We start from the raw sequence: 25,114 nt of genomic DNA, 5'->3' as shown, positions 1-25,114 counted from the left end.
ACAAGTTCTTCCCCTAGAATGGGAGACTTCTAAACACCCTGCTACCACCCAGGACACATTTTTTATGACACCGCCAGTAGTAGAAGTACTGTTGTTTATTTCATTATATGTTGTATATGCACTTATGTGTCAACTTTTTTATTTTTTTAAATTATTGCTTTAATATGATGTGCCATACATGATATATGTACTGTGTTGTGCACCTTGGTCTCAGCAATGTTGTTTTGGTTTGTTGTATACATGTCCACTGTTGAATGACAATTGAACTTGCACTTGAAGTTCAAGCTGCTGCTTTAAGCTCATTAGACAGTTGTTGTTTAGTTACTTTGGCCTTGGCTTGTTGAGCTGCCCCCAGTTGTAGGAAGAACAATTTTCAGCACAATCCCTTTACTGGATGTCCAGGTGCAGTCTCGGCACCTTGATTAGAGAAAGTGGATTATTGCTTCAACATTGGATGTTGAGAGGCAATTTGACGAATATTCAGAATCCCAAATGATCTTGATTGAGTAAATATGGGGAAGCTACATCCAACACAGAAGAGAACAGGGCCTAGCAGTTTCTTCACTTAGTTCCGCAGTTGGATCACTTTGAACCAAGGCATGTTCGGACATCCGGTGTGTGGGAGTGTAGGACCAGGGGGCACAGCCTCCGAATATAAGAACTACCTCCTTAAAACAGAGATGAGGAGGAAATTCTTGAGATAGAGGATGGTGAATCTGTGCAATTCACTATTGTGTATGGCTGTGAAGGCCAAGTCATTGAGTACATAGAGGGGTGTTTGCACATAACATGACTTTGACAAGTAATGATAAAGTAGTTGTGGTGGGGATGAGTGGGGTGGGTTTGTGGGTGGAGGTTTTTGAGTCTGGTCGTCCTGGCATGGATGCTACATAGCCTCCTCCTGATGAGAGTTGACAAACAGTCCATGAGCAGGGTGGAATGTGATTATTTGCTGGATGTAATATACTGTATATCATAGTGGATATATGCCATCTGCAAGCACTGTTTTCCGAGTTGTAACAGGCTTTAGTTAACTATGTAGATCATCAAACCAAGCCACATCCGTCTTGCCTAAAATATCCATTACACACATGTAGCTGTCCTACCGCATAGTGCCAGCCTTACCGGAGTCCTCATTCCAGATACTTGAGAAGAATTGTCTGAATGAGTCATCCACTAATGGGGGTGTCATTCCTTAGGAAAAAAGCTGAATTAAGGCCACCTCTTCATCCATGCGCTATAAAAGAACTCGGGATACTATTTTGAAGAGTTTGGGCATTCTTCTAACTGCCCTGCTGAACATTTGTCCCTTAAGCAGTACTATCAACTGAACACAAAATCAGATTTGCAGATTGCATTATTTCAGTTTTTAATTTTTTTAAATTTAGAGATATAGTAGGATAACGGGCCCTTCTGGCCCAGTGAGCCCGCCCCACCCATGTGACCAATAAGCTGCTAACCCAGGTGTCTTTGGAATGTGGGAGGAAACGCACACAGTCACAAGGAGAGCGTGCAAACTCTCTGCAGACAGCAGCAGAATCTTACCCAGGTCACTGGCTCTGTAATAGTTTTACACTAATCACTATGTTACACTATGATTAGTGTAAAACTATTACAGAGCCAGTGACCTGGGTAAAATTCTGCTGGTTAAAATGGGTAAAATGCCAGCCCTATCTTGTATGGCTGTTTCTTTTACCTTCAGAAAGGTCATGCGTACAATTTATACGCACTTTAAAATATGTTGTGAAGATATGAAATGTGTGGTAGAGATGCATGACTTTCTTATTGTAATAGACAGCAACTGATACCAAGTACAGGTACAATGGGCTGAATAGCCTCCTGCAGGGTCCTATAACTCATTGTCTGGAATCTTACCTCCAGTATGGCCTTCACCTGAGGGTCTTAAAATTTCCAGGTTAAGGTGGCCCTACCAAAGATGTGCAACAACTTACTGGTAAATCATAAGGCGAGAGATTCGACTAAAAATGTTCCTTATAAGATCTTTCATGAAGCAATTTGTGGTGAGTTATCATGCACACAGTGAGGAGGCAGGCGGAGGCGAGGCTGGTTCAGGGATGAGCTGTGTTGGGGTATTCTGAGGCATGTTCATGTTCGAGCCAGGAAAGCAGACAGAGTTCATATTGCTGTCGGAGATGGAGTGAACAATTTGGAGAGGAGTTGATGTGGAAGAGTTTTGATGTCCATCCACCTAACCCAGGTGTGAGGTTGGATTACTCCAAGCACCGAGCCAATTTGGTGAGATCAAGAACGGCTTCAGGCGGAGCGGCCCAGGCATATCAAAATTCAGGTCCTGGAGTGTGGCACTACTTGGTGCTTGGACAATTTAAACGTCTCTGCAGACAGACTGGAAGTCCAAGTGTCGAGTACAGAGGTGAGGGATGGGCTGATTTCGCTCGCTTTCCCGTGAATATTCATTCCTTTCACCACAGCACCAAGGGTATGAACTGATATGGCTGCTGTGCATGTCTCCGTCACTGGTGTGATGAACTGGAGACCCATGCTCTGAGCCTGCTCTGTGAATGGATCCAGGACTCAGGCTGGTTCAGGATGCTGTTGGCACGATGCTTTTCTCTCTCTCTCTCTCTGCAATGATTTTTGGTCTTTTTTTAATTGGGTTACTTTGTGACTGCCTAAAATCAGACAGATTTCAAGGTGTATAATTCTGTGATAATAAATATGTCTTTGAATCTTTGTATGTCTTGAATTTGCCCACTGTTGCTGACAGTTCCATTGAATGTGTTTAGACTATGTCCATAATACATGTGAGAAGGCAACAAAATTTGATTAGCAACTCGAGAATGTGACCTCTTTCTGAAAGATGAAACAGAGTTACTATTTATAACACAGACAAAATACTGGAGGAACTCAGCAGGTTAGGCAGCATTGATGGAGGGGAATAAACAGTCAGCGTTTTGGGCTGGGACCCTTCATTAGGACTGGAAAGGAAGCTGGAGGAGCCAAAATAAGGTTGGTGGGAGGGGAGAATTATAATCTAGAGGATAACAAGGTGAGACCAGGTGAGGGGGAGAGGGATGAAGTAAGAAGCAGGGAGGTGAACGGTGGAAAAGGTAAAGGGCAGAAATAGGAGAAATTTGATAAGTGAGGAGAGTAGACCATGGAGAAAGAGAAGGAGTAGGGTCACAGGGGCAAGTGTTAGACAGGTGAGGAGAAGAGAAGAGGTAAGAGGGGAGCCAGAGTGGGGAATGGAAGAAGAGGGAAAGTAATGTTCATGCTGTCAGATTGGAGGCTACTCAGGCAGAAGATGAGGTGTTGCTCCTCCAGCCTGAGAGTGGCCTCATCTGCAGGATCTCTAGTGTTCACTGTTTATAAATCCATCAGGTACTAGAAATACTAGTGAGGTGGCTTTAATTATTCTAACAAAGTACTGTATCCGGTATCACCAACTTATCAGTCAATCAGTGACTTGGTACCAGTAATTCTGGGTCTATTCTAATGCTTTTGATGAGTAATGTTGGGTTGACATACTTTTAGAGCAGAGATGAGAGGGAGTTTTTTTAACCAGAGGGTGATGAATCTGTGGGATTCATTGGCATGACAGCTGTGGAGGCTGAGTCATTAGGTACGTTTAAAGCAGCGGTTAATAGGTTCTTGATTAGTAAGGGTGTCAAAGGTTACAGGGAGAAGGCTGGAGAATGGGCTTGAGGGGAAAATAAATCTTCCATGAAGGAATAGCGGTGAAGACATGATGGGCTGAATGGCCTAATTCTGTTCCTATGTCTTATAATCTTATGGACCCGGCTCCATCCCACAACTGAGAGCAGGTCGGTCCCCTTATCTCTTACTCCATCCTTCCACCCACTGTCGCCTCGCTTCCACTTCCCTCGAAAACCACATGAACATAGAACAGGCATCACCTTTGCTTCTTAGTAACTGAGCTGTTTTGTTCTCTCAGACAAGAAAACGACACCTACCAGACTGTACTGCACAGGCACCAGAAAGCAGCAAAGTGAAAACTGAAGAAAGTGAGGAAGGGAAAAGCAATCAAATCTACAACGCGAAAGACGATCAAAGATGTAAAACGGAAGAATTAAAACCACAAAAAACGGTGGATAAAGAAAAGCATGTGTGAGTATTCCATAGTTTAAAACAAAATGAATTGCAGTGTATAATTGCTTATCTTAGTGAATCAGTGCTGAAGATTAGGTCTGACGCCAGCTAACTTCTAAACTGTGAGTTGACGCATCATCTAAATTTGTTGAAGGTGTCCTGTGTCATTTTCTTGGGGAAGGGATGCAAGTTGTGTGGTGTGTTGATGCATAGAGGAAAACATTATTCTACAAGGTGCAAGAATAGAATAGCCTGACAAAGTATAGACTCCCTAATTGTAATTCTTTCATTACAGCCTTAAAGATGTGTTTTTTTTTGTTATTAGTATAATGGGACCTTTTCAAATGAGGTAACAATTAACCAGGCGGATAACACATAAAAGTGAAAATGTCAAATTAGAACACAAAATATTGGAAATACCTGCCATATCAGCCAGCATCCCTGGAGAGAAAAAGAAAGCCACTGTCCCTGCCTGCCCTCTCCATATACAGATGTTGCCTGACTCAATGAACACCCTTAGCATCTCCGCCCTTACACAGAACTATCTACTGCTGGCAAAAACTGGAAAGGCTGGTTATCTGATATCGTTGAATTCTTTGTTGGGCTCCAGGCACTTTAACAAAGTTAGATCAAAGGGTTTAGCTTTATTTGTCACATAGGTATTGAAACTTCAAAGCATACAGTGAAATGCATCGTTTGCATTAACGTCAAACATAGTTTGAGGATGTGCTGGAGGCAGCCCACAAGCCATGCTTCCGATGCCAATATAGCATGCCTACAACTTACTAACCCTAACTAATCTGTACATCTTTGGAATGTGGGAGGAATTCAGAGAACCCGGAGGAAACCCACAAGGTCATGGGGAGAATATACAAACTCCTTACAAGCAGTGGCAGAATTGAACCCAATCACTGGTGCTGTAATAGCATTACGTTAACCACTACACTACCGTGCAGCTTGAAGATGAGATGTCAATCCTCAAGCTTACATTGGGCTTTGTTGGAATAGTTGAAGGAAGGCAATTGTTACCATAGTCATGGGAATTTCAATATGCAAATAAATTGGGAAAATCAGGTTTGTGTTGGATACCAAGAGAAGAAATTTGTGGAATTCCTATGAAATGGCATTTTAGAGCAGCTTGGGTGGAGCCCACAAGGAGAAAGGCAGTTCTGGATTGCCTGTTGTGTAATGAACCAGATGTAATTAGGGAGCTTAAAGTGAAAGAATGCTTAGGAGGCTGTGATCATAATAGGATAGAATTCACTCTGCAGTTTGAGAGGGAGAAGCTAAAATCAGATGTATCAATGTTACAGTGGAGTAAAGGGAATTGTAGAGGCATGAGAGAGGAGCTGGCTAAAGTTGATTGGAATGGAACACCAATGGCTGGAGTTTCTGGGAGCAATTCGGAAGGCACAGGATAGATACATCCCAAAGAAGTAGTATTCTAAAACAAGGATAACACCATGGCTGCCGAGGGAAGTCAACGACAGCATAAAAGCAAAAGAGGGGGCATGTAATATAGCAAGAATTTGTGGGAACTGGAGGATTGGGAAGCTTGTAAAAACAAATAGATGGCAACTATGCAAGTAATAAGGAAAGAACAGATGAAATAGAAAGGAAAGCTAGCCTATAATATAAAAGAGGGTGCCAAACGTTATTTTTAAATATATGAAGTGTATGTAAGAGAGGTGACAGTGGATATCAGACTGCTGGAAAATGACCCTGGAAAGATAGTAATGGCAGACAAACTTGTAAACATTCTGCATTGCTCATCACTGTGGAAGATACCAACAATATGCCAGAAATTCGAGGGTGGCAGAGAGCAGGTGAGTGTAATCACGGTTATTAAGGAGAAGGTGCTTGGTAAGCTGAAAGGTCTGAAAGTTGACAAATCACCTGGACTAGATGGACTGCACTCAGATGGGCTGCAGAGCAATCAGAATGGGTGTGTGGCGGAGAATTAAAGTTACAGTTAACTGGAAGATCGATTACCACCCAACATGAGTTTAGATTCTCTGTTCTAGATTAAACTGCATAAAGGAGGCCAAATGGAATTGAAAGAGAAGGAAGTAAATGGTTGTTTCACTTGGAAAGAGTATTTGGATCCTCAGATATTAATGAGACAAAAGTACAAGCTTCGTAATTTCTGTAGTTACATAGGAAACCGTGTGAGGGGTGGATGTTGGTGGAGATCTGAGAATAAGTAAAGGTAACGAGAGGTCGCTTCAGAATGCCAAGAGGTGACAGGAGGAGGGGGCAAGGTGTGTTTAGTTGTGGCATCCTTGATGAAGGCAGCAGAAAATATGGAGGATGATCCACTGGTTGGCTGCAAGGTGATTACTAGGGAAACCTTATCCTTCAGCTATACGGAGAGAGAGTTGGAGTGCAGGAAATAAAGTGGACTTGGCTGATAGCCATCTCAACTATGGTAGTAAAGGAGCCACGGCTTTGGAAAATGAATAAATCTGAGAAGTAAGAATGTAGAGAGTGGGTTTTCATAGCATTTTCCTTTACACTTGGTTCCGAGCCATTGCAGTGTTCTGTATTTCATATTAACAAAATATTTTCATTATTCTTCTCTGATGTCTATTTACATCTCCTCCAGACACAACAGTTGCTGCTTTCAGAAGTCTTTCTCACACCCTTTCAATTGACACCAGTGGATCATCCTCCATATTTTCTGCATGTAGATTTTCCTTTTATTTATTTATTTAGAGATATTGCACGGAATAGACCCTCCTAACCACCCAGAGACGTCACCCAACAACCCATCCGTTTAATCCTGTAAGTCGGCTGGGGTGATATACTGTGTCTGGTGCTCCTGATGCAGTCTTCTATATATTGGCGAGACCCGACGCAGACTGGGAGACCGTTTTGCTGAACACCTATGCTCTGTCCGCCAGAGAAAGCAGGATCTCCCAGTGGCCACACATTTTAATTCCATGTCCCATTCCCATTCTGATATGTCTATCCACGGCCTCCTCTACTGTTAAGATGAAGCCACACTCAGGTTGGAGGAACAACACCTTGTATTTCGTCTGGGTAGCCCCCAACCTGATGGCAGGAACATTGACTTCTCAAACTTCTGCTAATGCCCCACTTCCCCCTTGTACCCCATCTGTTTATTTATTTATTTATTTATTTTCTCTCTCTCTCTCTCTCTCTCTCTCTCTCTCTCTCTCTCTCTCTCTTCTCTCCCTCCCTCCCTCCCTCCCTCTCTCCCTCTCTCCCTCCCTCCCTCCCTCCCTCCCTCTCTCCCTCCCTCCCTCCCTCTCTCCCTCTCTCTCCCTCTCTCTCCCTCTCTCTCCCTCTCTCTCCCTCTCTCTCCCTCTCTCTCCCTCTCTCCCTCTCTCTCCCTCTCTCTCCCTCTCTCTCCCTCTCTCTCCCTCTCCCTCCCTCTCCCTCCCTCTCCCTCCCCCTCCCTCCCCCTCCCTCCCCCTCCCTCCCCCTCCCTCCCCCTCCCTCCCCCTCCCTCCCCCTCCCTCCCCCTCCCTCCCCCTCCCTCCCCCTCCCTCCCCCTCCCTCCCCCTCCCTCCCCCTCCCTCCCCCTCCCTCCCCCTCCCTCCCCCTCCCTCTCTCTCCCTCTCTCTCCCTCTCTCTCTCCCTCTCTCTCACTATACTCCTTGCCCATCCTCTGGGCTTTCTTCCCCCTTTCTTTCTCCCTAGGCCTCCCGTCCCATGATCCTTTCCCTTCTCCAGCCTTGTATCCCTTTTGCCAATTAACTTTCCAGCTCTTAGCTCCATCCCTCCCCCTCCTGTCTTCTCCTATCATTTCGGATCTCCCCCTCCCTCTCCCACTTTCAAATCTCTTACTAGCTCTTCTTTCAGTTGGTCTCAGCCCGAAACATCGACTGTACTTCTTCCTAGAGATGCTGCCTGGCCTGCTGCGTTCATCAGCATTTTTTGTGTGTGTTGCTTGAATTTCCAGCATCTGCAGATTTCCTCGTGTTTGCGTTTAATCCTGGACTAATCACAGGGCAATTTACAATAACCAATTAGGCTACTAACCAGCATATGTTTGGACTTTGGGAGGAAACCCATGCACATACAGGAAGGATATTAAAAACTTTCTTACAGAGGACACCAGAATTGAACTCCGAACTCAGGTGCCCTGAACTATAATAGAGTCACACTAACTGCTATGCCTGAGTGGTTTTATTCAATGAATGTTCAGTGAAGTGCTGTGTTGCCGGGATAGGTACTGAAAGGAAGCACAACTGATGTTTCAATACATTTAACTATTTAACCTTCCCATTTTGGAAGGCTCCTTCCAAAAGACATTTCTTAGTCCCCAGTATGTTAAATTTCTGTAGTCTGTACCTCCCCTTTTTTCCCCCACCTTTGAAAATGTCCCTTTCCTATGAATAATAAACTCAATCCAAATCAGGCTTAATTAAAAATTACTTTTGTCAAAATTGCTTAGACATAAAATATAATGGTTATTGGGCAGTGTGGAAGCAGTGGGAAGAACAGGGAAAGAAGCATCCCTGGTATGCAGGGTGCGAAGCAAGGAGGATAGGCTAAAAGTACCTTAAAATGCAGTACAGAGAGAGAGGTGTAATGAAGAAAAGTAATGACCGAGTGAGTGTCAAGGCATGAGAGGAGGGTGGAGAGAGGGGGAAAGGAGTGGGTTTACCTGCCTATGTCCCGAGACTAACTTTCAGTTAAACGCAATCATTTCCTGCAGATGCTAGGTATCCAACATCTACAAGTAGGCTGGTGATAGTTGAAACCAGGTGAGGGGGAAAGTGGAGGAGGGTTGGATGAAATGAGAAGCTGGAAGGTCATGTGTGGGAAAAGATAAAAAATGCTGAAGAAGGAATCTGACAGGAAAAGAGAGTGGACTGTGGGAGAAAGGGAAGGAGAAGAACCAGAGGGAGGTAGGAGGTGATGGAGGGGTTAGGAGAAGAGAAGGGGTGAGGGGGAGCCAGAATGGGAACAGAAGAAAAGGTGGAGGGTGGAGAAATTGCTGGACATTAGAACTTGCCATAATGCCATCCAGTTGGAGGCTACTCAGATGAATAAGAGGTGTTGCTCCTCCCACCTGAGAGGAGGCCATGGAGGCCAGTTTGCACTCAGTTTATAAGGGAGATCATTCAAGTGTCTGCAGTCTGTGTGAATGTGGGGTGGCATTGCAATAATAGAGAACTACATTTTGTTAATGGAACCATGAATTTGGAGTTTGATAGGTGAAATACACACTCAGAAATGGTGATGGGAATACTGGCGAAGAAATCATTAATAACAAAGGCAGGAAAATCAGCAGTGGGAATCTGAGTCAAATTAACAGGGATACATGATGTACCAAAGACTGTAAAAGCAGCAACGGAGTTAGTGAAATTAAAATAGGTTTGGTTCTCATTCAGATTTAACTTGCAAATTGTTTAAAGTGATTTCCAGTATTGTCTGTACGTCCATAAAGTGACGCGAGGCACAAGAGTGTTTGTACATAAGGTGACTGACAGGAAATGATAAAATAGTGGTGGTGGGGGTTGTGGAAATTTGAGTTAGTGGCTGAAGGTGTTGTTCAGCCTTAATGCTTGGGGGAATGTAAATGTTTTTGACTCTGGAGGTCCTGGCATGGATGTTACGTAGCCTCCTCCCTGATGGGAGTGGGACAAACAGTCCATGAGCAGTGAGGGATCCTTCATGATGTTACTGGCCCTCTTCTGGGACCTTTCTGTATATATGTCAGTGATACGTTGAGCAGATCAGGGCCCTTGGTGATAGTTAGATAACTAGCAATTCAGAGTGATGTGGGCAGCAGGGTAAGATGGAGTGCAAAGATACCATAGTCATCTGCAGTGGATTTTTTTTTAACTTTAGCATAAAACTCACTGCCATGTTCATTCCAACTCTTATTGAGCTGGCTTTGAGTGAGCCAAATCTGTAGACTGGCTTGATAAAATTTATTTTAGCTTAAGGCAACATACTTACTTCATAACTGTCAGTCAATTAAAGTGCAAACAAGGCTTTGTTCTAATTATCTGGAAGATTACTTTAATCAGAAGCTCGTTTTAAACTCCCTGTGGAATGCTTATTGCAGTGTACAACTTGCATTTCTGCAGTGTTCCTTGTATACTCGCGAGAGCCTTTACAGGACTGTAAAGTAGGGAGTGCATACAGCCAAGAATGAGGGCTTCCACAAAGCTGACTGCTGAGGTCCTGAGGAGAAAACTAATCCAGAAATAAATCTTTGGAACAGTTACTTGAGAGGATGATGTCTGTATTTCAGTAACTAATCCACAAAACTATAAAGGATGGCAAAATTATTTGTCTTTATGGTGTTTCCATGGAAACACAAAAATCCACGTTTCCCAGTAATTTATTATCAGGTGGTTGTTCTGAATAGATTTAAGTTACATCTGCCTGTGGACGAGTGACACCAACTGAAATTTTTTCCAAAATCACTGTACCGACAAGATGTCTAAAATAGGGCAAATCAGAAAATGAAGCATAAATGTAGGACTTTGTTGCTGGACTTTATAGGCGAGGGTTAGTAGGACTTGTAATGCTTATGGTTCAGGGGCAAAGATTTGAATGTGCTTTATCAGGCCCATTTTGTCAGTGTACACTCATACTCAGTGGCCACTTCAGTAGTACAGGAGTGGAACCCAGTGAGGTCTTCTGCTGCCGTTGCCCATCTACTTCAAGGTTCGATGTGTTGTATGTTCAGAGATGCTCTTCAGCACACCACGGTTGAAATGCGTGATTATTTGGAGTTACTATTGCTTTCCTGTCAGCTTGAACCAGTCTGACCTTTCTCCTCTGACCTCTCTCATTAACGAGGCATTTTCGCCCACAGAGCTGCCGCTCACTGAATTTTTTTTTTGTTTTTCGCACCATTTTCTGTAAACGCTAGAGACTGTTGTGCAGGAAAATTCCAGGAGATCAGCAGCTTCTAAGATATTCAAAATGCCCCATCTGGCAACTACACTCAGTGGCCACATCAAATTATGAAAGTCACTTAGATCACATTTTTCCCGATTCTGATGTTTAATGTGAACAAAAACTGACCCTCTTGACCATGTCTGCCTGCCTTTGTGATTCAAGTTGCAGTCACATGATTGGCTGATTAGATATTTGCATTAATGAGCAGGTGTACCTAATAATCTGGCCACCGAATGTATTTAAGCTTAGGAAATGTGGACTCTTCTTATGTATTTTAAAAAAAAAACATTGCATTAAATTACTTCCAGCAAATTGCACTCTGAAATGAATTTTTAAGTGGCACAACAATGGTCATTAGTTGCTTATCGTCTGGACACAAGTTCCCACTGACTATTCTGTGCCATAATTACTATGAAAGGAAGCCCAGTGTTGCTTCTCAGTGTTAGCAGCCTTTTGGAATGAGAAGTGATGATAATATTGCAGTGTATCACATCACAGTGACCATTCTGAATGCAAAAAGGGAGTTAGTGGTTATTATTGTTTCAAAAACATGCATGTTTTTCATTTGTCTGGGGTTAGAGATGAAAGCAGTAAAGAGGATGAGGATGAAGAGGATGAGGAAGATGAAGAGGAGGACGTTGGTGATGATGGTGAAGAGAGGGAAGATGAAGAGGAAGAATTTGAGTGCTACCCACCAGGAATGAAAGTCCAAGTGAGGTATGGCCGAGGGAGGAACCAGAAGCTCTATGACGCCAGCATTAAAGATTGTGACGTGGAAGGTGGAATGGTCCTCTACCTAGTGCACTACTGTGGCTGGAACGTGAGGTGAGTTAGATGTATAAATCACATACAGAGTTGTTAAAGGGAAAGGTCAATGCAAATTTAAATTTTTCCATTAAATTGATCACTTATCTTCCCTCTCTTCTCTAATAGTCATGTTATAAGAACATAGAACAGTTCAGCACAGTACAGGCCATTCAGCCCACATTGTGCTGTCCTTTTAACTTACTCCAAAATTAGTCTTATCTCTTCCCTCACATGTCGCCCTCTATTTTTCCATCATCCATGTGCCATCTAAGAATCTAGTTTCTGCCTCTACCATGGCCTCAGGCAACACATTTCATGCACGTATCACTTGCTGTGTAAAAAAAAAAGAAAAGAAAAGAACAACAAACTGACCTATCACTGACATCCTCCCTATACTTTACTCTAATCACCTTAAAATTGTGTCCTCTCATATTAGCCATTGCTATCCTGGGGAAAAGCAGCTGGCTGTCTACTCTATCTATGTCTCTTATCATCTTATACACCTTTGTCTCTTCTCATCCTCCTTTGCTCTAAAGAGAAAAGCCCTTGCTCACTTGATGTTTTCTCGTAAGATGTCTATAATCCATTAAATCTTCTCTCACCCTCTCCACAGCCTTTATATCCTTACTATAATGAGTCGACCAGAGTTGAATGCTTTCAGAAGCTATCCTTCTATTTTGTTGATTTCCTATAGTGCTTTGGAATTTGTGTAGGACTTGCATTTTCTGCAGACATAGTGATTTGACCTCTGTTGGAATATTTTACCACCCCTTCAGGTAGTTGGTGCGGTTGCACTTTAGGTTTTGATTCCGGTACTCGAAGCATCAGTGCAATAACTTAGAGAAATTTACCTAATTTTTCAATTGTATTTACCCCACACTTTCCACTGCTATTGGCTTAATGTTCAAGTGGTCTTGCTTTAACTGGGGTGCTTATACTCAACAAAGGAGGCAAGGAAACTGCGTACCACAGAAGCATTACTTATTTGACTTAAAGGGTTCAGCAGATGCTGGAAATCTTCAGCAACACATGCAAAATGCTGCAGGAACTCAGCAGGGAATAAACAGTCAGTGTTTTGGGCTGAGACCATTCAGGACTGGAAAGGAACGGGGTAGAAGTCAGAATAAGAAGGTGGGGGGAGGGAAAGAGACCAGATGGACAGGTGAGACCAGGTGAGGAAGGTGGATGGGTGGGATGGGAGGTGCAAGGTGGAAAAAGTAAAATATTAGAAAAGAAGGAATCTATTAGGAGAGGACAGTGGGTCATGGGAGAAAGGGAAGAAGGAGGGGCACCAGAGGTAGGTAATGGGCAGGTGAGGAGAAGAGAATGGGTGCGAGGGAAACCAGAATGAAGAGTGGGAAAACAAGTTAAGATAAATGGGGGAGGAATTAGCAGAAGTTAGCAAAATCAATGTTAGTGCCGTCAAGTTGTAGGCTACCCCGACGTGATATGAGATGCTGCTCCTCCAACCTGAGGATGGCCTCACCATGGCAACAGAAGAGGCCATGGATCAACATGTTGGTATGGGAAGGGGGAGAAGAATTAAAATGGGTGGCCATCGGGAATAGGATGACTTGCATCTGATTAACCAATGACAACTTGCATTGAAAGCAGCATCTTTCATGTGGGAAGAACATCCTAAGACATTTCACAGGAATGTTATCAAATAAAACCAAGAAAACTAAGTGGATGGTACAGAGATGTCCAAAAAAAATGCCAAAGTGTTTTACAATGTCCTGGAGAAGTAGACAAAATTGAAGAATTGTTGCTATTATAGAACTTGGGCAGCTACAGCCACTGCTCCCTGGAACAAAACACAGAACATTACAGCACAGCACAGTACAGGCTCTTTGGCCCATGATACAAACCAGGGATGTATGTGGAGTCATGTTCAGAAGGTCTTGGAAATTTGTCTCTGTGGCTTTAGATTCTGTTAAATAGATGGGAAAAGATCATAAGGATGAGCCCTGGACATGAGATAAATGTCATACTGAGCATTTGTATCATCCAATTAGAATCATTGATATAAAAGCTAAAGCAGACCTCTGGCATATCCACCTTGGGTTAGGTAAACAGTGGTTAGGAGAGGTAGTACCTTATTACCATAACACTGTGGTACCCTTTCAACCTCAGAAATCAGCACACCAATTTAAGTGTTGCTCTATGGCTGCAGTAAGCGAGGGAGCAATCCATCCAATCTTTCATAGACTTTAATCTTAACATTTACAGGAATGAGTAGTTGAATTTCAAAGGGAGGTAATAGTCACTAAGTTATTGCAGCAGTGACTAAAAATTAAGCATATAAAATGCCTCGCAAATTTTAAATTCAGACAGAATAGTGCAATCACTTGAGTTGAGTATGATGGTTTCCTAAGGGTTTGTCTATTGGTGGGCCCTCAGGTGCTGCACAGGTAGAACAAATAAAAATTCAACCAGGCTGCAAGAGGTAAAACTAACATTGGTGTTTAAAAGCTTGGTCAAAGAGAAATGTGTTAAAGGAATCCTTCAGAGAGGTTTGAAGGGTTTGGTCTGGGGGAGTAAAGATAGACCCACCAATTTTTGAGGTGAAGTTTGGAAGTAGCAATGTAAGTTGGTGTGGGGCTGGAGGCCAGAGCAGTGGACCATTGAGATCATGTTGAGTCATGGCCATGGTGATGTTTCAACATTAGAATCTAAATATTAAAATCTGGGAGCACGAATAGTAATGCATGAATAGAACTTGTTACGAGTTAAGATGCCAGCACAGAGCATTCAGTAAGTACATGTTTACACAGCAGATGGTTATGTTATGCTAGTACTTCTCATTACAGTGGTAATGCCCAGGGAGGGGACTGCTAAGGGTTTATGTCTAGCAATTCAGAGCTCCTTGTGCTCAAATTTGGTCTCTGTCTGAAATGTGTTGTAGAATCTGTATTGAGGATGGGTGAAAGTGCAGATTGTATTTAGCTGGCCAGACCTAACTGAGAGAAGTACTTCACCTCCATGTTACACTCACTTTCAGCAAAAGCAGGAGTGGAAATTTACAGGGCAGAATTAAAATAGAGATGAGACTGGGGAGCAAAATTTCCGATTCCTGTGGTCACATTTGAAGATCTATTTTACAGAACACAACTGATGTCTTTGTTTCACTTATTCCTTCCCACCACGACCTGAATCCCAACTCACACAGTTTTCCTTGGTTTTGTGACCATCTGTCAATAACAAATTTGAAAACCACCAAGAAAAACTCATTTTGCTATATTTTGTTAAAGCCATTTGGCAGCGTGGTTGTTTCTGAATCCTGGCCTGTTCCCTTTGACAGTGCCATTTTCCTGCGTGGGCTGTTCACTCATTTCAAATGTTCTTTTTTTTGTAAAAAGAAAAATACCTATGCTTATTTCAACCAATGAATCTGGGAGAGTCTTTTCAAGGTATTATTCTTTTTTTTTACTGTGCATGGGCACTTAAAGAAAAGGCCATTTGAAATGAATTATGCTCTTTTCTTCCACATTGAAATATTGTCATTGTATAGGACCATATTGTCCGAACTGCATTTTGTCTTGTCAACAACTTTTAATATCCAGAGCAACAGACACAAAATGCTTGAGGAACTCCACAGGTCAGGCAGTATCTATGGAGGGGAATGAACATACAATGTTTCGGGCCGAGACCCTTCATCAGGACTAGGGTCTCGGCCCAAAACGTCGACTGTTTATTCCTCTCCATATCTGTTGCCTGACTTGCTGAGTTCCTCAGCATTTTGTGTGTGGTACTCTAGATTTTCAACATATGCAGAATCTCTTGTGTTTTAATATCCGTTTGTAATTGTGCCATGTAACAGATTAAGCCTCTTTTTATTGTTAGATTATATACAGGACTGGTATTCTTTTGCCTTGATCATAATGTTCTGTTTGCTCTATGAGGTGGATTTGGCAGTCTCCACTTCTATTTGGCAACCTGCAATGAAGCGTGAATTCTTTAGTAGTACTGAATGTTCCACCTACTTGTGTTTATAATCTTCAGTGTGTCCTTCCAACACATGGTGTGACATTTTTTTTGTTTTTCAGGTACGATGAATGGATCAAGGCAGATAAAATAGTGCGTCCTGCAGATAAAAATGTCCCAAAAATTAAACACAGAAAGAAAATAAAGGTATGTGTATTGCTATCAGACACATGACATTTCAAGAAGATCTGTTTTAAAAAAAAAACAACTACTAATATATTTAAATTGTATTCTTACATTGTGGTCTTGGCCCTGCTGAAACATAGTTAGATCCATGGATCAGCCAGCTTCATCATGGGCACCAGCCTCTGCAGCATTGAGGACATCTTCAAAAGGCGATGCCTCAAAAAGATGGCATCCATTATTAAAGACCCCCATCATGCAGGTTGTGCCTGCTTCTCATTGTTACCATCAAGGGGGAGATGAAGGAGCCTGAAGACATACATTCAAAGTTTCAGAAACGGCTTCCACCCCTCAGTTTTCTGAATGGACACACCTCACTATTTTTTTCTGTTTTTTTGCTCTCTCTTTGCACTACATATTTAATTTAATTATATATATATATATGTTTTATTGTTGTAGTTTTTTATTATGTATTACAATGTACAGCTGCCACAAAACAACAAATTCCATGATAATATGCCAGTGATATGAAACCTAATTCTGATTCTGAAAGTGATACAAGTACAGGCCCTACAGGAACATAGATAGTGTAAGGAGTTTTTTTTTAGTTATCAGGATGGTACGTGAAATTATACTTGCAGACAAGGTACATGTATATTAAGGGTAGAAAATAACTAAGGAAAGAGTTGGGCACATTAAAGACTGGAGTGATAATCTGCGCACAGAGTTGGAGCACTGCGTGAGGTGTTAAATGAACTCTTCTTGGCTGTATTCACTATGGAGAAGGGCATAAATGGGAGGGGACTGTGAAATTCCAGGTCAGGTTACTGTTGAAAAGTCAACTATCTTAGCAGGTGTAAAGGGTGGCACAGCTAGTCAAACTGCTGTCTCATAGCTTTAATGACCCAGCTTCAACCCTGACCGCTGAGTACTGCCTTTGGAAAGGAATAAACAGTCGATGTTTCAGGCCGAGACCCTTCATCAGGACTGACTGTCTCAGCCTAAAATGTCGATTGTTTATTCCTTTCCGCAGATGCTGCCTGCTCTGCTGAGCTCCTCTAGCATGTTGTGTGTGTTGCTCTGGATTTCCAGCATGAGCAGATTCTTTTGTGTTTTGTGAGTACTGTCTTTGTGGTATTTACACGTTTCACTTTGACTACATAGGTTTCCTACTGATGTTTCGGGTCCTCCTAAATCCCAAACACACGTGTTGTTAGGTTAGTTGGCTGCTGTAAATTGCTAGGTGTGTTGCTGAGTAGTAGAATCTAGGGGGCATTGATAAGAATGTGGGAAGAATAGGTTACAGGATTAGTTGGAAATGGAAATGTTCTAACATAGAAACCCTACAGCACAATACAGGCCCTTACTGTAGAAATTACCGAGTGTTACCCATAGCTCTCTATTGCATTCACCTCCACCACTGTCGCTGGCAGCCTATTCCACGCACTCACCACTATCTGCTTAAAGAAAAAATGACCCGTGACTTCTCCTCTGTACCTACTTCCGAGCACCTTAAAACTGTGCCCTCTCGTGTTCCGTGAGCTGCCGGAAATTACTATCCATATTGTAAGGTAATATGAAATCTGTAGGCTCTGATCAGATATATTGCAGCCTACTCTGGGAGGTGATGGGAGAGAGATTACTGGGGTTCTCTCTTTGAAGGACTTTTTTTTACCCAGAGCATGGGTGAAATCTAGAACTCTTTACCTCAGAGGGTGCTGGAAAAAGTATTTAGATGAACACATCAAGGCTTAGAAAGGGCTGAGTGCTAGAAAATGCGATTAGTATAGATAAGTATTTGACAACTGCCACATTTTAGAGTGCCCAGTGGTCTCTGGAGTTTTGTTTGCATCTTATACCCTGTGCATCTATACATGTTGTGCTATTAGTTTTATCTCAATTCTAAGCTGCAAGGTAATAAAGGTAAATTACAATGCTTATTTATAAAGGGTCTGATTCCTTGTGCTTTGATTTTAATACGTATTTTTAATGTCATTTTTGTCTAAAATTTCTATTACAAAGACATTTTGTGATGTATGTTGAGTTGTCCCACTTTAGGGAAATAAATACAGAGTAGAGTAATTTGTGAAGCAGCCGTAGGTTTTATGGTCTCCTGAAATTCTGATCAATTATTCCTGTTAGCCCCATCCTCTACCCCTCTTATCGATAACCCATCACTGCACTGCACTGTAAACACTTTAATCCACTTCTTATAATGCTGTTTGCATTGTAAATTCATGCTGGTGTTTTTGCACATTTTATTCCATATCCATACAATAACTTCTAACTTCATTTTTATATAATTCTTTATACTTTCTAATGGTTGAATGTTGTCTTATGTTGCACCCTGGCTAACACACCACAGCAAATTCCTAATACAATGGATTCTGGTTAATTGGGACTCATTGGGACCACTACATTTTAACCCAGTTAAGCACTTGCCCCAATTAGCCACAGTTTCATGGAAATAGTTAAAAAGATGTAAAAAAAGACAAACTACTGTTTAACTGGGTAACTGATTTGTACTTAGATGAAAAACAGAACAACTTAGAACACTATCAATGCTACTTCAGTACTATAAAACTGTGTATTAGTTCCTAATGGTTATCGGCACAGGAATTAATGCAGTGTACACTGCCATGTTCTTTTGATTGACTGTAAATGAACAAAATCAGTACAGACATCTGGTTTAGATAATGGATCATCTTCAAGCAGCGCTTTTAACAATTGCCTTCTCCAAATCTTCACTTTCATTGTAACATTCTAGATGATTGTGTAACGCGTGGCCAACTGGTTAGGGTGTTGGACTAGCAATCTGAAGGTCGTGGGTTTGAGCCTCGGCCGAGGCAGCCTGTGTGTCCTTGAGCAAGGCACTTAGCCACACAATGCTCCAGTCTACCCAGCTGAGAATGGGTACTGGCAAATATGTTGGGGGTTAACCTCGTGATAGACTGGCATCCTATCCAGGGGGGAGTCTCGTACTCTCAGTCGCTTCACGCCACAGAAACTGGCATAAGCATCGGCCTGATGGGCCACAAGGCTCGTAACAGACTTTAATCTTTAATTTTAGATGATTGTTGATGTCTTTAAATTCTTTGTTGAATTGTTTCATTTTCCCTCCAAGCCTTTTCTGGTATCTCCAAGCCTGAATACTTGAAACTACAGTGAGCAAAGCAGTTCTGAGTTGTCTTTTTCTTATTTTTCACCAATTATCAGTGACAAAATCACTGCTTTTGAACACAAACATACACAAGTGACACTATTTATAAACTGTTCACTCCAGCACAGTGTAGTGTCTAATGGCCTCAGAAGTGCACGCATCTGACGCTAATTAGAAACTGTTTGGCAACTGTCTCCTGCCCTAATTAAGTAGCAGAGTGTCCCAAATAAACAAAGAGAATCACAGCTATTTTCCTGATTATTTTTTGTTCTTTAAGAGTTGCCCCAATTAACTGGTGACCCAATTAACCAGAATCCACTGTGCATGTAAATGTATATTTCAAATGAAGTAGGCCCTTGAAGTCTTTTGCTACTTAGTTTGCATTTAGGACAGCTAAGCATCTATTCATCTGTGTTGTTATCAATTATATTTAAAACATGAATTGCAATTTATTGGATATGAATTTGGTGTGTATGCTAATGTAATTCTATTTCAAATATCCATGGTAAAGGTAGGAATTGAAATAGGCTAATCAATCCTTCCCCTTTTTCCCCTGTTCATTCAAAGCTGATCTATATCCTAACTCAATTTAATATCTTCACCCAATAGAAATATAGAGTGAGTTTGAGTTTGCCTATTAAGGAATAAGTGTTTACTGATAGCACCCATGCCCTGTATGGATTTTAAGTTTGTGGCCTAGATATAGCTGCTATCTGTTTATTAGCAGAATCTATCTATCTCTACATCCCTTTCTACTTAATTGTTGAGTCATTTTATCTCTTTCACAGTGGAGAGTTAAAAACTGAGTATATGCAAATTTATCAATACAAGCATTTCTACAGTTGCTGAAAATCCAAAGCAACAAAGCAAAATGCCGGAGGAACTCAGCAGGTCAGGCAGCATCTATAGGCGGAATGAAGAGCTGATGTTTTGGGCCCAGACTTGATGAAGGGTCTCGGCCCGAAACTTCGTCTGTTTATTGCTTTCCCTAGAGATGTTGCCTAACTTGTTGGGTTTCATGAGCAAATTTATTTTCATTGTAGTTCTGAGAAGACGCTGTGGAACCTTCATTGTATCCTCTCATAGGCTGGGTAATCTTGCCTGAAGTACAGGGCCCAAATTGAATATTACAGTACAAATGCAGTTCTGTTAATCTTGCACAAAACTAACTTTGGATATAGGTTAATCGATAAGATATAGTGGTGTCTGTTTGAAAAATATGTTTGGCAAAGGAGGGAATCTTGATGTCCATCTGTATTTCAGAGCAAGATAGATAAAGAAAAGGAAAGGAGTGATAAAAAAGATAAGGAAGATAAATCTCCCAGCAAGTCTGTGCGCGTCCGTCGGTTCTCTAAGACCTCAGCTCACGCTGTGTCGTCGGACATTACTCCAAAACTAATTGGCACTGGAGCGAGGAGCTGTGAACAGGACATTTCTATAGCAGCCTCTTGCATTACCAATGGAGTGCAAGGTAATAACTTGTTTTTGAAAAGAGGTGGATGAAAGTTGAGCAGTTTCATACTTATTGAATGGATTATATTGCTTGATTAAAACTGCATGATGTTTACTAAAAACTTCACCTCAGGCACTAGCAAACAATGTTGATATACAATAAGCTTCTGTTTGGTTAAAGAACAATGCACCCATATGAATTTCACTGCTAATGTTATTTACAAATGACCACAAACAGGTTCACAAGAATTATCCCAGGAATACATATGAGGAGTGGTTGATGGCTCTGGGCCTCGACTCGCTGGAGTTTAGAATGAGTGGGGATCTCATTGAAACCTATTGATTTCAAAGGCCTAGAGAGGGGTTGTGAAGAGGATGCTTCCTATAGTGGGGGAGTCTAGGTCCAGAGGGCACAACCTCAGAATGGAGAGACGTCCATTTAGAAAAGAGATGAGAAGAAATTTCTTTAGCCAGAAGGTGATGAATCTGTGGAATATATTGCCACAGGCAGCTGTGGAGGCCAAGTCATTGGGTATATTTAAAGCGGAGATTGAAAGGTTCTTGATTAGTCATGGTGTCAAAGGTTACAGGGAGAAGGCAGGAGAATGAGGTTGAGAGGGATAACAAGTCGACCGTAATGGAATGGTAGCAGACTTGGACTGAATGGCCTAATTCTGCTCCTATGATCTTGTGGACTTGAGACTGATTTCAAAGCAAAAGTTCGACTCTGGTGAGTGGTGGCCTTGCCATGATATGTGTAGGTTATAGTTTGCATACCTTACCATTGTTTTCTGGGCAAGAAAGTCATAAATTTGTGTCACACTCCAGAGACTAGTGGATAATCTAGTAAACCTCTGTGTTGTACTCTCCTTTGGCAGAAATATTAAACTAAACCCCATTAAACCCCTCAGGCAGTTGTGAAGGATCCCAGTCAGAAAGAAAATGAATGGTGACATGTATGTACTTTGATAATAAATATACTTTGAAGCACTATTTGGAAGAGCATGTGAGCTGTTTCCCTAGACATCTACCTGTTTACCAACATCACAAAGTCAATACATTTGGTCACTTACCTCATTTATGGTTGCAAGACTTTTCTGGACACCAGCTGTCTGCTGTACAGCGTTGTCTGACCACGGTAGCATGGCAGTTAGTGAATGAGTTTAGTACAACAGCTTTGAGATCAGTGTTCAATTCCAGCCACTGGCTATGTTCTCCCCCTGACCATATGGGTTTCCTCTGGTTGCTCTGGGTTCCTCCTGTAATCCAAAGACCAATGGTTAGGGTTAGTGAGTTGTGGACGTGCTATGTTGGTGCCACAAGTGTGGTGACACTTGTGGGCTGCCCCCAGCACAGCCTTGGTCATTGACGTAAGCGATGTATCTCCCTGTATGTTTCGATTTGTTGATGTACATGTGACAAAAATATCTTTATACATGAATAAGGTACTGGGATTGGTACCATGTATGTGATAAAACATACAGTTAGGGTTAGTGAGCTGTGGGCATACTATGCTGGAAGCATGGCAGTACTTGGGGCTGCCCAGCACAATCCTCACTGATTTGATTTGATGCAAATGACACGTTTCACTGTATGCTTCGATGTACATGTGACAAATAAAGCTAATCTTTAAATCTTGAACCTCAAAAGTTCTTCACAGCTGTAAAGCCTCTGGGAAATTCTGAAGTTGTGGATGTTGTCTGTTAATACAAATTTTCTTGTCATCAACCATACGTGACTTGCTGAAACGTGAATGTGTAAAACAGGAATAATTAATCATCCGCTGGATACATCTGATACCAAGGATTTGAAGCATTGATTGGTGCCCAGTGTGAGTCTGCAACCACTGTGATAATCTGTACATGGAATTAGAGGATAGAATGTTCCAAATAGTTGTACCAAAATGAAGCCACACAAGGAAGTGGAGGTGGTGGGGGGGAGAAGATTGGACAAAAACGGAGAGAAGCGAAGGGCTGTGAGAAATGCTTGGTGTTGATGTAGGGAAAGAAAGGGATACACAAAGTTCAAGCTTATTGTCATTCAACTGTACAAGCATTTACTTCTAAATGAAATAATGTTCCTCTGGGACCAAGGTGCAATACACAGTTCATATATCACATACAGCACGTAGAATAATATCAACACAATAATATTAGCAAATAATTTTTAAAATCTGTAGATGTACAAGTTGACGTAAAGTGCATATACAACATAGAGTTAAATATACAACAGTATTTCTGCGACTGGTGCTGATGTGTGCTGAGTGGTAGCAGGGTGTTCAGAAGTCTTACTGCCTGGGGGAAGAAGCTGTTACCCAGCCTAACAGTTCTCATTTTCGTACCATGTACCTCCTGCCTTATGGTAGGAACTCAAAGAGATTGTGGGACAGATGGGAGGGGTCCTTGACAAGACTGGGAGTTCTGTGAATGCAGTGCTTCTGGTATATGTTCTGGATGAGGGGGGGGAAAGAGACTGATATACTGCTGGTAGAAAAAGCATGGGAGACAAATTTGAACAGAAGGGGTGAAGAGATTTCTTCAGTCATTTATAATTTAAATCTCTTGACAAGAGATTCTCTAGGCATTGCGTAATACTTTGTTCCAGATCACTTCCTTTGTAACTTATATGGAAAATAGGTATTTGGCAAAAGTTATGTGTAGCTGTCCCTCATTATATCCTTGGTCCCTTTGCTAATTGGTTAATTATGATCTGTGTGCTAGTAGTTACATACACCTTGTAGTGTGTAAACTAGAGAAAGGGTCAAGTGAAATGTACTGAACATGCACACCTTTGCGTCTTCCTTGGAAAGCTGCAAGGTTCGTTATTTTTGAATTGGTTATTAGCAAGTAGCCAGGTGACTGCACCCAGCAAAACATGACCAATATCATTGGTATTTTAATATGTTATTAGTCGATGTGAGTGGGTGTGAAATGTCGTCAGCACCAGCTTCAGATTCAGATTTACTGATCATATGTACATCTAAACATAAAGTGAAATGTGTCATTTGTGTTGACAACTACTATCACCTAAGAGTGTGCTGTGGCTTTTAGGGAAAATGGCATGCCTCTTGGCCTTAATATCTGTATATTTGACTTTTTTTTAATTGTTAACAGGCTCGGAGAATTCTGAGGAGAGCGATGATGATGACCATAGTGAGGCCACTTGGAGGAAAGGCACTGAAGAGGATGCGTCAATTCAAGAAAGCAAAGAGCCAGCCCCCAAGTGTCAGCGAAACCATCCTGTGGCTGGGCTGCAGAGTACCCCCCCAGCTGGCACCAAACTGGCAAACCTATCAGACTCTCTAGACTGGACGAGAAGGGGCAAATGTTCTGAGGAGGAGGAAGTGGAGGAGGATGAGGATGAGGAGGAAGGAGAGGAGTCCACGAAACTGCTGATGCAGAAAGAAGGGGGTGAGAGGCGTGCAAAGTCCCATCTGAAACGTGCCAGGCGGAGAAAGGTAGGTGCCGAAGACTGGGTGAAAACAGAATCACCCAGTCACAAGGGAGAGAGGGTGAAGGGCAAGGAATCTCCCCTCCACAGCACAAGCAGCAACAGCAGCTCAGATGAGGATGAAGAAAGAACTGACATGAAACCTGGCTCCAACAGAAAGCATAATGGACTGCAGGAAAAGAGGAAACCACTGCACATGACTCAGCTGTACTCTGGCTTCTCAGAAGTGCCTGAGAAACGAGTCAAGCTTATAAACAATTCTGAACTAAGGGCTCAGAACACAAAAGTAAAGGACCGAAAAGATGTGTGGTCAAGCATCCAGATCCAGTGGCCTAAAAAAGTTCTCAAGGAGCTCTTTTCCGACTCTGACACCGAGACCACATCATCCCCACCTGTGGCCCTGGAGGAAGCAAAGCCTGAGGTGCTGCCTGAGATGCCGAAAGAGGAGGAGAGGCTGCCTCATGGGGAGGCAGAAACTGCTGCACTGGTCATCTCCCCTGTCAAGCCAAGCGAAGAGAAGCCAGCTGAGAAAGTGGACAAGAAGGGTGAGCTGCCCAGCAGTGGCAGCAACTCTGTACTCAATACTCCGCCCACCACCCCCGAGTCTCCTGCTTCTGTCACTGTAACCGAGGCGTCCCGGCCACAACCCAATGCAGTGATCCCTCAGAGGCTGGTCCCAAGCCAGGAGGAAGTCCAGAGCATTAAAAGTGAGACGGACAGCACCAATGAGGTTGATAGTATGACTGGGGAGCTGCAAGAGGGACAGTCTGAGGGTAATGTCTCTCCAACGGGGTTTGACGCCAGTATTAGCTCAAGCAGTAGCAATCAGACGGAACCAGAGCATAAGGAGAAAGGTAAGGAGTGCTCAGAAACAAATTTGCTATTGCAAAGAATTCAGCTGGAGACATGCGGTTTAGTTTTAATTTACTGACTCTGCATGTTTGATGGGAGGAATGGCCTAATTCTGCTCCTTTGTCTTATGTGAATGTTTATGTGTGCACATGAGTGCACAGGGGTGTGAGCATGTGCACATACATGTGTGTGGTAGAGTGTTCATTACCATTTATTTACTGTTTAAAAAATCTTCTATAAATTGCTTGTGTTTGTTGTTCCAAAGCTATCTGGATTACCACAGGAGGCAAATGAATTTGTGCCCTG

General features: G+C 42.3%; 1 protein-coding gene across 3 annotated transcripts in view; it reads left to right on the top strand.

The window, feature by feature from the left end:
- The window catches only part of arid4b (AT-rich interaction domain 4B), a 154,971-nt gene that overhangs the window by 97,743 nt on the left and 32,114 nt on the right, over positions 1-25,114 (top strand). For all 3 annotated transcript variants that reach the window (XM_072251029.1, XM_072251028.1, XM_072251030.1), the window contains 5 exons: positions 3,935-4,107; positions 11,560-11,805; positions 15,834-15,918; positions 20,318-20,525; positions 23,620-24,810. In XM_072251029.1, the coding sequence (XP_072107130.1) occupies positions 3,935-4,107; positions 11,560-11,805; positions 15,834-15,918; positions 20,318-20,525; positions 23,620-24,810 (1,903 nt within the window). The remainder of the gene's footprint in view (positions 1-3,934; positions 4,108-11,559; positions 11,806-15,833; positions 15,919-20,317; positions 20,526-23,619; positions 24,811-25,114) is intronic.

Source organism: Mobula birostris, chromosome 2 (assembly GCF_030028105.1).
Source record: "Mobula birostris isolate sMobBir1 chromosome 2, sMobBir1.hap1, whole genome shotgun sequence".
Taxonomy (NCBI): domain Eukaryota; kingdom Metazoa; phylum Chordata; class Chondrichthyes; order Myliobatiformes; family Myliobatidae; genus Mobula; species Mobula birostris.
Note: the sequence above shows the minus strand (reverse complement) of the source record. Positions and strands in the feature narration are given on the sequence as shown.